General features: G+C 40.5%; 1 protein-coding gene across 1 annotated transcript; it reads left to right on the top strand.

Annotated features, from left to right (window-relative positions):
* The first annotated feature begins 26 nt into the window (after positions 1 to 26).
* On the top strand, positions 27 to 14,687 carry LOC128867294 (sodium channel protein Nach). The gene is made up of 7 exons (XM_054108403.1): positions 27 to 1,079; positions 7,709 to 7,947; positions 13,041 to 13,244; positions 13,345 to 14,081; positions 14,153 to 14,270; positions 14,359 to 14,465; positions 14,536 to 14,687. Exons 1-7 carry the CDS (start codon positions 27 to 29, stop codon positions 14,685 to 14,687), a joined length of 2,610 nt encoding a protein of 869 aa, XP_053964378.1.
* The last annotated feature ends 9 nt before the right edge of the window (positions 14,688 to 14,696 follow it).

Raw genomic sequence — 14,696 nt, 5'->3', positions numbered from 1 at the left:
TAGTCGTTGTTTAGCTCGTGTCGAAAATGTATCGCATCACATATTGGCTCCTCTATTCTCACCATTATTACGCGCTCGCTGTGGGCTTTTTGCGTTTCCGTTATAACTTCGCCACTGACCAAACGCTCACGACAACTTTCATTACCTTCTATAGTGCCGCTACCAACATGTTGACCTTGCTCTGTCTGCCTTGGATTTATCATTATTCTTTACGCCTATTGTTGCAGCACGAGCATGCGGAATTGTTACTTATCTACCTTTTCATAACCACGAAAATAGTAAGAGTATTAGCCGTAGTTCTAGCGATTATCTATAATTGGAAAAAGCGCGCTGAAATTTTAGCTGTCATACGCGATTTCAACGACTTGCGATGGCATTACTTTTCACGTTTTCCAACACCGCTGGAATTTCAGAGGACTTACCAAATCAGAATTATACGAAATATACTGGCAGGTATTGTTATTGAGGCTTCAGGTTTGATTACGCTATTGAGCAACTACAAACATACCGCCACAGCTTCGTTCATTGTCAGCACCTTAGTGTTGACTGTCATATCAAATTTTTTGTGTTTGGTTATGAATCAATACTATTTCGCCATACAAACCGTTATACTATTTGGCCGTATGCTGAATCGGCAATTGATCGGTATTTTAAAAACAGCAAACAGCATCGCACGAATGTTTCGCCATCAACGCTCCCAAACACATTTAATAGCACGCTGTCGAAAATTGTCCATTGATCTCGATGAGTTGGCGAAGGCGCACAGCCAGCTACAGGCACTGGCAGTACGCATTAATGCCATGTTCAAATTACAAGGCTTGGGTGTATTAATCAATATGTTTATTTTCAATATCTGCTTAATATATTCCGCTTATTCGGTGATTAGAACGGGTGAATTCACAGCTAGTCAGAATGGCTGGATTTCTGTGTTGATGGTAGCCTCGTGCACTGTCTACTTGGCGGACTTGAAGGACTTTCTGAGCGCAATCGTCGAGCATGTCGATGTATTTCGCATAACTTGCGTACATTTGGAGCAGCTTACTCCCTTGCAACTGTTGACTAATGAGTTCGAACGAAGTGTGAGTAAAAAATGTGATAATAGTTCTAAGAGAAAAGATTTTTTTGTTTGTTCTTTTTTTTCATAATTTCAGTTGGAAACATTTCGTTTGCAATTGTATCTCGATGAATTTCACTTGAAGTTATTAGGACTATTTAGCTTCAACACCCAATGGATCTTCTCGATGTTCGCCTCAGTGTTAATGAATTCGATTCTAATAATGCAGTTTGATTATCAATATTTTCAATAAATATTAATTAATTACATTTTTAAATATCGCTTTGAATATTATTTTCGTAAAAATCCTTATAATTTCCGAGTCATCCATTGCTCTCCTAAATTGAGTACTTGAGTGCATTACACAGTATCAACAACATTTTTTAAATTAGAAATGTCAAGGGAAAGAGAATAGAAGAATGGAATGAATGGGAAACAGATAAAATTAGTTCATAGAGTGAGTATAAATATGTATATAAAACTATTTTTTTAGCTCTCCGAAACATGGAAGCTCTTTAGAAAAATTAATTAATGAGAAAATGAAAAACAGCAAATGCAACATTACTATGTACGAGTACAAGTACAATCTTTAGTTTCACGTGTATATAAAATTTTTCTCGCTTGGTGTTATTTCTAGCTATTTTGACACTCTCTATCACAAACCTCGACTAGAATTAGGTCACGGGAAGTTAAGCTAATTTTTTCACTTCGAACTGCGCAATCTTGTATTCTGCATTTCATTATAGTCCTTAATCCCAATTTATATACCTATACATAATTATTAGGGATATTCAGAGCAAACTTTGTAAAGCTACAATTCTGTATTGGGAAATTCTTTGCACGTACTGGGATTTTATAAATTTTCCCGAACACCAAATTACCGGTGTGGCAAGCCTATTGCGGTGTTGCATAAGCTATTTCATGGGGCATTCGTCAGAAAAATTAGCTTAAATAGACATATTCAGTGATAAAAATGCATCGGATAGCTAACGCAAAATCAAATTGGCAGTACAAGGAGTAGACAACATGTAAAAGGAATGCCTCTTTGCCTTGAAACCATTAATCGAGTGAAGAAGAGCCTCCACTGAGCATACGTCACAAATGATGATCCAATGATTTCAGTTTCTGAAGCAATTAACACAAGATGACGATATTTTCGAACCGTCTTTGCGAAATTCTCACAATTTCGATAGTGAATTTTCACAAGCGGTTTTATTAAATATTATATGTTTTATTAAATATGTAAAGCAATTTCAAAACATTTCACTTATTTTTGAAAAAAAATAGAACATTTTTTTTTACTACTGCACCAACTCTACAAAAATGAATTATGCCAATAGCTGATGGAACCTACAATTGCATGATTCGATCGAAAATTTACCTTTCATTAATAGCTTTTTCGGTAAAGTTAGGAACGCCCCCACGTCTTTGAATCTATAGACGGTATGCCTCCCACAAACGATGGACATATTATATGCAAATATCTCTGTACATCCACAAACATACATACGAGTACATATATACTTACACATAGACAGCTCTGGAGTTTGCGCTGCGCCTACATATGAAAACCAATTTGCTGCTATGAAATAGTGTAGACAAAACACTATCACTCTATGTCTATATGTTTTGTTGTTTGTTCTTTTTTTTATTCCAAATATCAAATACCTCCACTGCACACAATCGGGTGCGCACTACTGCATAGCTGCCACATCCTTTTCTACCTGTTTTACTTTATTTAATTTTCTGCATGTATACATGTCATTGATGAATCTTTCGCGCGCACCATTTGTATATTTGGAGGAAAAAAATACGGTCTGTTCGTGACATCCTTTGCTCGGCGCACAGTTTGCCAACCATTATCAGCAACATATTGTCTACGATGCGAAGTTGTTGGCAGCAGTTCGTAAATGCTGAGGCCTTCGGTTAGGGCGCATTCCTCAATGTGTATTTAAAAACTATCGGGTATTGATGTGTAAATTGAAAAAGTCTTAAATTTTTGTAAATGAAAAACTGAACTTTAAGATAAATGAAAAACTTAGTATGATACGAAGTGTAGTGAAGGAATGTTCATCATCATAGTTCCTCAAGCTCCGTTACGAAGAATAGGCGAAGCAAAATTTTTCCACCCGGTTGTGTTCCGTGCTTTTTCTTTTACTTGCTGCCACGTCAAGTTTTTGTTCACAGCTTTTAATTAACTTTCAATACAACGGTGTCATGAGCCCGTATATCGTCTCAATTCCGCTGACCCTGGGAATTCCAGTGTATTGTCTAGCCACCAAATAGAAGGTCAGACTTCAAATTTGAATTAAAACTTCGAGGTTTAGTATGCACGCCGATTTGTTTGAACAGCCACACTGGTTGGATACTAGCCATAATCACTTTTGCATCCCCCATTTGCCGTGAATTGGCTTCCAAGATATTGAAAGCAGCTCACTTTGTCAATGCTGTTCTCTCCAATATTGATGGACGTGTCATTCGCATTTATCGCCAAATATAATATTTTGTTTTCTTTACATTGGCTTTGAGTCCAGATGCGTTAGAGTGTCTTACAGGGTCGTTGAGTTTGCTGTACATGTCTGATCTGCGTTAAGAAAGCAGTACTATATCGTCGGCAAAATCTAAATCTTCAAGATATTCCATTGAAATAGGGGGTCACAACAATTTCCTTCTTTCTACAATATCAATTGAGTAGCTAGAATTTCATGGGACGACTGGGAAAAGAAGCGGTGATAAGATGCAACCCTGTCTCACACCGTCATGCAAAATTTGGCATTCAAAATCCTCGTATTGCGTCTTGATTAGGGCACACCATATATTATTGTGTTTTAGTCGATCACATGCTTTCTCAATAAGTATATATTTTTATAGAGAAATAAAAAGTCGCCCCTCTCAAGTAGTCCTCGTACATACGTCAGTAAAGGTCATAAAATTGCTCATCTAACTATGTTCATAATGCCTTCCACAATAATTATTAATAAGTTAAACTAATTTGGATGCCAACAACTCCTTCTTGGACATCCTAAAAAAAGTCTCTTTATTCCCTTTGTTGGAAAATATCCAAGGCATTTAAAAAAAAGTATGATTTAATTTGTGTTTCAATTTGCGTACCTTCATTCAAAGCATTTGTGAAATTATGAAAAATTTGATTATTGTTGACAATGGGTTGAGTGAAACGAAGGGCAGGAAGTTGCGACAATAAGCGATGCATTGAGTTAAGAAATTTACTTACCGTATATTGTTGGTAGTGTTTCTTGCGAAGCCTGAACCTCCATTTTTATTTCATTATTTATTTCTTTCTTTACTCACAATCCTCTTTAATAACAACTAAAGAAATGTTTTTATGAGTATCTATTATTCTAACGAGCTCCTACCTAACACAAGTGCCCTCAGTGGTTATGGCTTGAAGTACCATTCTAAGTTGACCCTCGAAAACATTTATTTTACCCCATTCAAAGTAATTGTTTATGAAGGTGTAAATGATAAGTAAACAACCAACAAACCAACGCTCAACATGAGTACCTACATACCTACTCGTACTTAAGAATCCTGATGAGTGGTTAGAAGTAAAGCGGAAATTTCCACAAATAAAACAAAATGAGCGGTTTGGTAGTTTAACAAGAAAGAACATACATACATATATGTATATAGATACGTATTCATGTGTATTAGGGTGCATCACTTTCCATATAAAAAAACATCGGTACTCGTTTTCCATCTCAATTTTAAAATGTCTTAAATTTTCTTATATTTGTAAAAATATTAGGACTTACGTGAAGTGGACCTCCGAAAATATATATTTATATATTATAAATAGAATTCGTTTTTAAAACATGTATTTTCTGTTGATGTATTCTGTTGATAAATTTTCAACATTTTTATGCAGCCTTAGCTCAGCTTAAACTTCTCTCTCATCCGGGACTATTTTTTCGAAGAAAAAAAATGTTTAAAAACTAATTTTATTTATAAACTCGATTTTTAAAAGTATTTTTAAATCAATCCAGCTCACGTAAATCTTAATATGTTTCCGAAAAACTTTGGCCGACATCTTAAAATATTATTATTAATTTACGTACTTATTTATTTATTTACTTATTCATTTATTTATTTGTTTATTTTATTATTTATTTATTAATTTGCCGTCCTAATGTGTATACACTGAAATGAACATTAGAGTTAATTTCAAATGTTAATTTCTGAAAAGTACGAAGGAGAATTTTTTCATAACATCTGAAAACAAATTCTAAAACCGTTTCGTTTATAACTGAAGAGTTCAGACAATGCTTGGAATCGGTATATATGCTCATATGTATTTACTTATGTATGTATAGATTGGTAGAAAACATTTTTTCTTTTGCACATATTTTACATAAATTGAAGGGCAGAAATAAAATCAAAGATGTATCAAGTGGCTGCTGAATTCTGGTGAAAATCGAAACCGACTAGGGGGTCGCCATGATACTTTACCTTTAGAAAAACCAGTACGAGTATTAGTGCTCCACCACATGTAAATATTAAAACTATCTAAGTTTCAAAATCCTGCATCCCCAAAACTTAAGCCGAGCGCCCATCATCAGGCTCATTGAAACCAAAATCCCTTAAGTAATGACCATAAAGACAATAATTGCTGACGAAAACAATAAAAACAAATCCAAATTAAGCTGTCTAGCCAAGACCAGCTAAAGCCTTTAGAGAAGAATATACAATACACAGACGCATACCCACATCAACATACTTGTATATGCATGCGTTAAACAGTGGAAAGGTGGGAACGCAATGAACACAGAGAGATTTTGGCAAGAGTTGTTAAGCCTGCTTAGAAATGTGCCTACATAAGAAAATACTAATGTCAACACACAATCATACATGCACATTCATAATTGCATAGTTATTACATAGTAAGGCAATCACTTGAGGGGCGAATTTTGGGGTTTTTTTCACCAAATAGGTTTGAGAGAATACAGAATGAATACAGTAAAATTTACAGAATCCGCTGTTGAGCTGACGTAACTGTAGAGTTTTGTTTAAATTGTTTTTTATTCATTTATGTTTATAAAATCCTACTATTTTGACTATATCTTCTCAGTTCTCTCACACACCGCATCTGCAGTTACGTCACCGCAAAGTTTTAATAGGTTCACACATAACTATATCATCTACCTTTTCGAGTTTAACTCCCAATCCGTAATTAAAATGCGAGATTAACCGTACAAAATGTCTCTCCCGGAATCCAAGATTGAAAAATAATATCAAATTATAAATATACTTTTCGCTGTACAACCCTGTGTTTTCTGTTTTACCGATAATTATTATTACAAATGTAAGGAGAAACGTAAAAATAAAAACTAAATAAAATGTATGCCGGCAAAGAAAAGAGGTTTGTAGACATAGATGTTTGTAGACACTATTATTGTGCCGGACTATGCATTAAAACAACAAATATCAACTATGCGTGAAATGCCTAATACTGTTTAGATATATTTTGCGTTTCCAGCCGAAAGCCTTTGATGCTAGCGCTGAACTACTTTTAGTTTGTATAATAATTTTATTGTTATGTAAACCTTTATAAAATAAAAAAAAATAAAAAATAAAAATTTTGCGTTCAAGAAATATCTACAGGTATGTAGAGTTATTGTGTATATAAAATAGTGAAAACCCTGAAAATAATACTTTTAAATTTTAGCAAACACTTGGGCTCGAGAAGTAAAAAAATTCTTAGTAACTTTAACCGTTACTCACTTCAATTTAGATTCCTTTCACTTACTTTGTAGTACCACGGGGCGCTTCGTAAATGGAGAGAGCCAAGTAACGATACCTCGATATTCGTAACTTTTTATATTTTTCTTGTATAGATATTCGTTTGTCAAACCACCATTTCCAGGTCTTCTTTTAACTTTAGCGTGTTATCCTGACATTTTTGGTTTTATAAATTAAATAAATATGGACCGGACGGAATCTCAAATATCGTTACCAAGTCAAACGACTAAGGTGTTCCCTTGAAAAAATGTTTTTCTTACGTCACTGTCGTACGTTTCACACATCCATCAGATACTTATTCATAGTATACACATTTATATGCACATTATGGAAGTGAACGAACTCAAATAACTGTGAATATGAACAAAAAGTAAAAAAACTTGTTAAACAGAAGTAAATAAACGGCTTACATACATGCAAGCATATACTAGCCATTGAAGACTACCCGTATTGGCTAAGTTTACTAGTTGTAAAAGTACTTTTCAAGATTGTCTTCTGTTTCATACATACCTACATATGTAGGCTAATCCTTACGGATGTATGTCTATCACAACACTTCCATTATAGTGTGAACACTTACAACACTTTCAGTACAATGTTTACAGTGTTTGATATTAGTGTTAGTTAAGTATCGAAAAAATGAGGACAATAAAAAATGTAGAAGTGTGCGTAAAGTAAGGATGGATCTACTTCGTGTTCATTTCATGTTGTTTCCTACTGTAATGTTTGCTTCATTCCTATTATGGCCACTCATTAATTTACTTTTATTTGTATGCCTAGCTACTTAAGCACTTATCTTCTAATTACTTGTATGTAGTCATAATTAACCGTTAAAAAAGATTTAATTCACCACACAGCCCTGTATAAAGCCTGAAAATATTTGTACTTTTTCCGTAGTTCGACAAAATGTTTATTCAAGTGTGGAAGCAAAACGCGAAAGGTAATAAATTGAAGCAACGTCCCAAATTGAAACAACCGCAACATTTCCATCCGCAAATTTTAAATCCCAACTATCGACAAGATGTTATGCAGAGACTGCGACTAGCCATAGTGGACACGTTTTGGGAATACACGCAAACCACCAAAGTTAGTGGGATATGGCTGCTGCGACGGAATAGAACGCATGGTATTTCTAGGTATTTATTTGTGGTACAATTTTTAAAAAATTAAGCAGACAAAGTCTTCCAATTTTCGAATGTCAATCTGATCTCAGAAATATATTATTACTGAAAAAAACCCCAGAACATGTCGTACAATTGTTTCAGTCAATTGGAAATGGTAAAATCCAACAAGTATGTAGATGGTAGCTAGAGAGGCTACGACCTCGTTACTAATGGGACCCAAGAAGCTAGAGTGAAGAGATAAGGCTAAGAGCTGTTAGCTGGCACCAAATTATGGGGCTACGTCAGACGAAGTCCTTACTGAGGGGTTATAATCAGCTCATAACCCTCTCTAAGAATAAACTCAGAATGCTCACGGGCATTCTCACAGGTCAATGCAGATCATCAACGCAGGAATGCGTTATAGCCCAGCGACTCCTGTCGTTTCTGCGACCAGTCCTCGGAGACTCCAATACATCTTCTTATTGACGCTATAGCGCGGAGAAGGTTAAGACATCTCGACCAGATGCAGCCAGAAGCAAGGCATATTCGCTCAGCCCAACCCAGCTCTACCTAAGTTTAAAAAAGAAAAGTGAGTTTAGATGAGGTACTGTGATGAATAGAGGGCACAGAACACCATGGGGTCGAAGTGCCAACCTCAAATCTTATTCACTCATTCATTCAATCATGTGGAGAGTGTCCCCTTCGTTCGCCATTAGATTTGAAAAGCCTGAAAACGAAAAGCGTTTGTTCGAAGCATTTATTTAATGGTTCTTTGATTGGGTGTCTGCAGAACGTTGTTGTAGCAGCATGAACATTCCCCATACATGGACGGGGAATGCTGCTGGAGTGACAGTCCTTGACCGGATATAATTCCTGGTCGTTCCGGTAGAGTAGAACCGAAAGTCATGGAAACGATGCTTATGGCGTCGAAATCCTCGCTTAAAAAAAATTCTGAAACTGACGTCAAAACTAAATGTCTGATGTGGGTTTTGGCATGCAGTGTTAATGACTAATTTCTCAGAAACTCGTGTGAAGGATACAGCAAAACTCCATTGTTAGTGTTGTGTTTTCATATAATTTTCATAGTAAAAAATTTAAGTGTTCCAGGAAATCGTGCTAATATTGTTGTTTTTGTTTTAACAGCATAGGTAGCCCTGTCAGTGTAGGCACATCATCGTTCGTCTTCGTCTAGCTCATCTAGGGGTAGGCCCAGGAAACATGCTGTTTCGACAGGTTGGGTCCAGAGGGAGAGGGGGGTTAGATGAGTCGGTTTAAGGGGGCATGTGAAGAGGTGGTTAGTGTCGTGCGGGGTACCTTCACATGCCGGACATGTGTTTGGTATGTCGGGGTCGATTCTGGATATGTAGGAGTTTAACCTGCTACAGTATCCAGAACGTAGTTGTGCCAGTGTTACACGAGTCTCAAGGGGGAGCTGGAGCTGTTCATCTGCAATAGGTGGTGGTTGGACTCCGATTACGGCATTCACAGGACGGGAGCTCATGAAGGTGGTAACGGTCTCCCGGTGAATGTCGTTTATTGACTGTCTAAATACTGTCCGGTCCAGTAGGTTGCGGTCAGTTTTGTCCTGGATTTCGTCAGCGTAGTCTAGGAGATGTCTCCTGACGTGCCTGGGAGGCGGCTCAGGCTCAATCAAGTGTCTGCAGGGGTGAAACCTACGGTAGCATCCAAGCAGAAACTGCTTGCTGAGTAGTTTGTTATGCTCCACTACTGGGAGCATTTGTGCCTCGTCATGTAGGTGTTGGATGGGTGACATCAGGAGGCACCCGGTCGCTGTCCGAATGGCGGTATTTTGACAAGTCTGTAGCTTTGTCCACTGCGAATCACTAGTTCCAGGCGACCAGACAGGCGCAGCATAGTTTAGAACCGGCCGGCCAATTGCCTTAAATGCCGAAAGCAACAGTTCTTTGTCTTTGCCCCAAGTGCTGCCGGCCAGCGATTTGAGGACCTTGTTGCGATTTTGGACTTTAGTGGCAATTGCGGTTGTGTGCGCAGAGAAGGAGAGCAAGCTGCCAAAGGTTACACCCAAAATTTTGGGGTTATTTACCGTCGGAATTGGTGTATCATCGACTTTTACCTTAGCTTGACCTCCTTTGTCCAGGTGGTAAAGAGGGTCGCCGTGGACTTGGTGGGGGAGAGTTGGAGATTCCTCGCAGTGAAAAAGCGAGAAAGGTCGGTGAGTTAATTGTTCACTTTGGAACACAGGCCATCGATGTCATTGCCCGACGCCATTATCGTGCAGTCGTCAGCGTATGAGATCAGGGAAACTCCCGCTGGTGGTTGGGGGAGCTTCGAGATGTAGAAATTGAACAGCAAGTGAGAAAGGACACCACCCTGCGGTACACCTTGCTTAATCTTTCTCTGCTTTGACGTTTGATCTCGAAATATCACTGACGAGTGTCGACCGCTCAGATAGTTCGCGGACCACCTCTTCAGCCCTGGCGGGAGTGTCGACTGATAAATATCATCTAGTAGCGTGGAGTGGCTTACTGTATCGAAAACCTCCTTCAACTCCAACGCTACTAGGACAGTCCTCTCGCAGGGGCGGTTTTGGTTAAGCCCGCGATTTATCTGGGCGTTTATGGCGGTGAGTGCAGTGGTGGTGCTGTGCACTCGTCGGAAACCGTGCTGATGTGGGGCTGGGGCCAGGTGTTTCGTGTAGAGTGGGAGTAGGAGGGCTTCAAGTGTCTTCACTACTGGGGAAAGGAGAGTTATCGGCCGATAAGACTCCCCTTGGTTGGCGGGTTTCCCAGGTTTCAGTAGTGGGGCCACTCTCCCTGCTTTCCACTTGTCAGGGATGATGAGAGTGGCCATAGACAGATTGAAAACCCTTGTGAGGAATCCTACTCCCATGGGTCCCAGTTGCTTCAGCATCAGCGCGTTTAAACCGTCAGGGCCAATGGCTTTCGATGATTTCGACTTGTTGATGCCCCCTGAACCTCATCACCGGAGAAAGTAATTGGCGCACTGTCGTTCGTCAGTTTGTGCAGCCTTCTGGTAGCACGACGTTTGGTTCTGTCGCCCGGAGGATGCAGTATGAAAAGCCGGCTAAAATAGCTCGCGCATCTCTTCGGGCCCGACGAAGTACAACCGTTGAAGGTGATAACCACCTTGTCGTTGTGCTTCGTCGGGTTTGACAGGGATCTAACGGTGGACCAGAGCTTACTCACCCCAGAGGTGAGGTTGCAGGTCTTCAGGTGCTCAACCCATTTAGTCCGCTTATGCTGATTTACCAGTTGCCGGATCTCCAAATTGAGATCCCTTATGCGGGGATCCCCGGGATCGGCCTGGCGTAGGTGGTCACGCTCATTTGCTAAACTGGCTGCTTCTGCTGGGAAATGAGGACGGATGTCCTTATAGCTTCCAGCTGGAATGAAGCGAGCCGCAGCAGCTGTGAGCACCTTGCGGAATGCGCGTTCGCCTACGCGCACATCAGTGGGGATGGGAAGAGCGGCGAAGGTGTCCTCGGTGAATTCCGTGAAGCCGGCCCAATTAGCTTTTTTAAAGTTAAAGTAGGACCGGTGATTCGCGGAAACAAAGTCGGCAGGTCTCTCAATCGAGACAATAATGGGCAAATGGTCTGATGCAAGCCATAGCATAGGTCGCCACGTTATGCTATTTATCAGACCCGCGCTAGCTATTGTTAGGTCAGGCGAGCTGCTGCAATTGCCCACTACCCTGGTGGGGGCGTCGTCGTTCACTGTGCTGAATGTCGAATCGTCTATCTGCTCTGCCAGTTGCTGTTCCCTACGATCATTTGGCAGGCTTGAATGCCAAAGATCGTGATGCGCATTGAAGTCACCTACAACCAATAGGTGTTCACCTCTGATGAGCGCACCTATATCAGGGTGATATCCTGCCGGGCAGCAAGTGACAGGGGGTATATATATGTATGTTAAATATTTCGAGCTCGGAATCGCCTGACCGGACAGCTATGCCTTGACATTCTAAGGTGTTGTCCCTGTGGTCGATTCCTTCATCGATAAGACGATAATGTACAGTGTGGTGGACTATAAACGCTAAGCCACCACCGTTGTCTCGCTCGCGATCGTGTCTGTGCACGTTATAGCCATCCCTGGTGATCAGAGATGACCTAGCGTGCAGTTTTGTTTCTTGGACCGCAGCTATTTTAATACTGTGCCGGCTCATAAAGTCAACTATCTCGTCGACCTTACTCGTAAGTCCGTTGCAGCTGAATTGGAGAAGCTTGAAGCTGTTGGTGGTGGGCGGCCGCGCCTCCGGGGGCGGTAGTGGGTGCAGAGCTCTGCAGCAGGGGCAACGTAGGCAGTTGTCCACTCACGGGTGGTGCGCAGGCCGGAACATCTCCGAAAATGGCACCAGCCATTGCAAGAATTGCATTGGACTGATACCAGATTCGGAGGTATTACGGCCTGGCACACGGAACAGACTGTGCGGGGGACCAGGAGCTGCTGGTTTGTCCCCGCACTGGGGTTAGAGCAGGAAGGAAGGGGAGGGGTTGAAGGGGAGTTGTGTTGCTCCGATAGGCTCCTCACCGTAGAGGTGTGGGTGTTGGTGGCGGTTGGTAGTGCCGGCCTATCAGGGGGTGTAGTAGCCGTGGAGGCATCAGACGCCTGCTGGTGGGAGAAACACGTGGCCACATTCCGTGTCGACCACTCCCTATGTGACTTAAGACCCGAGCAGGTCTTAAGGTGGCTCCACCCGTTGCACTTGTTACACCTTACCAAGGTGGAGTTCGGGTGAAGCCGTTTGTGGCAGACGCAGCAGTAGAATACTTCTGGCCAAGGGTTGGATTCGATTCCAGCCCTGAGGAGAAGCATTTGGAGCAGGATTGCTGCAAGAGTTTGCTCCTGTGACGTAAGGGGTGGGATGATGTGTGTTTCACTAGATAGGCTAGTATACTGGGGCGGCAGCCCTTGGTCGAGAAAAACCCGGGTCATTCCGGTACGTAGAACCGGCTGCCATGGGAATGGAGACTTCACTTAATAGAGCATTTCTGTGGTCAGATTCAGATCGAAAATGCCTGATATCCATTTTAGCAGGTCCAATGGATTGGTGTTTGTCTACGTTATTTATTACCTCTTACATACACAAGCATATGAATACTACACATCCATATACAAACACAGGTGGATTTGGTCAACTGTGCTCCTCAGCCTGCTGCTGCTGGGCGTTTACTTATCCCTGCAATTGTGGTTGAAGTTCTACTCATACCCAATTTTGAATACAATTTCAAGTGATCTGGCTATAACCGATGTGGCATTTCCGGGTATTACTATATGCAGTCCCAAAGTGGTCAACCGTGAGCGAGTGCAGCGTTATATAAAAACATTGTAAGTCCCGCGTCCCCTAGCGGGCTTAACAAACTCCTGCCGAAATCCCTGCATACACATTTATAGCTTTTTAATTATACTTTGTATTACCTATATACAGAAATATTCCCGATAATATCGATCTACAAAAGGTCGCTGTCGGTTTCGAGTATATAAATGCCTTCACCGATCAAAACTGGAAAACTCCGGGGAAAAATAGCTTCAAATATGCCGACGAGGTGCTTCGTCTCAACAATAAAACTATTTACGAGGCGGCCAAAGCAGTCAGTGGTAACTGTAATGACTTTGTTAAACGTTGTTATTGGGGCATCACTGAGTTTCCATGTCGTCAGCGCCACGAATATCTTTCATTTATATCAACAACATCTTTTCTAGGGCCATGTTGCTCGTTCAATTATAATCCGAAAAACCTCTCATATGTTCCATTTTCGGCAAACATTTTCGGGATAGATGGAGGCTTAACTATTGTGGGCGCAGAGGGATCCGAACGCAATCTCTCAACTGGTTTAATCGTGCTGGTACACCACCCTATGGACTATGTTACAGAAGTCACATCCTCAGTAACCATTACATCGAACTCGGAAAGTTTTGTGGAAATTTCACCAACTGTACAAAGCTCCTCACCTGAGGTATTGGAATTATCGCAAGGAAAACGTGATTGCTTAATTTCAGACGATCTCGAGCTACATAATTATCGTCAGGCGGCATGCTTGCTCGCTTGCCGAACAGAAGCTTTAATGAAGTTGTGCAACTGTGTACCCTATCACATGCCCAATTCACTGGTCGATTTTCGCGAATGCAAATTAAACGACAGCGCTTGTTATTCGCAAAATTATGGTATAATCAAATTTTAAATATATATATAAATAAATTTCGACTCGTATTCACCGTTAGATGCTTTAATTTAGATTCATTTAAAAGCGTGAAATGCGAAAGTTGCCTACCAAACTGCTATGACGTCACATATTCAAGTTCAGCCTACAAAGCTGATTTAAAACTGCACAACTGCTCGGTGAGCACACATTAGTAAGTAAAGTAGAATGCCAATAATTATGAATTAAATAACATTCCTGCATACATTCAAATATGTACATACGTACGAGTATATTCACAGCTCGACCATTGACGCATACGACACATTCATCGTTCGCGCCTACCTGACCAAACAGACCGTCCCAGCCATACGCAAAGTGGTCGTCATGTCGTGGATCGGTTTATTATGTATGCAAATATTTATACATAATTCATACAAAACAGACATACATAAATTTGAGAATATATTTTTTTCTAGCGGATTTAGGCGGGGTATTCAATTTGTGCCTGGGGATTAGTATGGTATCCCTAATAGAATTTACTTACTATTGTACACATCGTTTATACGTGAATTACAAAGCCCATTGCATACTCCTTCAATCACTTAATCATTCGCAGAGCAAAAAATAATATGTGACT

Source organism: Anastrepha ludens, chromosome 6, assembly GCF_028408465.1.
Source record: "Anastrepha ludens isolate Willacy chromosome 6, idAnaLude1.1, whole genome shotgun sequence".
Lineage (NCBI taxonomy): Eukaryota > Metazoa > Arthropoda > Insecta > Diptera > Tephritidae > Anastrepha > Anastrepha ludens.
Note: the sequence above shows the minus strand (reverse complement) of the source record. Positions and strands in the feature narration are given on the sequence as shown.

What these genes read in the sequence shown, in the direction of transcription:
- LOC128867294 (XM_054108403.1), top strand. Translation starts at nt 27, where the DNA reads ATGTATCGCATCACATATTGGCTCCTCTATTCTCACCATTATTACGCG. An exon ending in CAGCGTTATATAAAAACATT is followed by an intron (nt 13,245 to 13,344) that starts GTAAGTCCCGCG and finishes ACCTATATACAG; the next exon opens with AAATATTCCCGATAATATCG. An exon ending in TTGTTATTCGCAAAATTATG is followed by an intron (nt 14,082 to 14,152) that starts GTATAATCAAAT and finishes GCTTTAATTTAG; the next exon opens with ATTCATTTAAAAGCGTGAAA.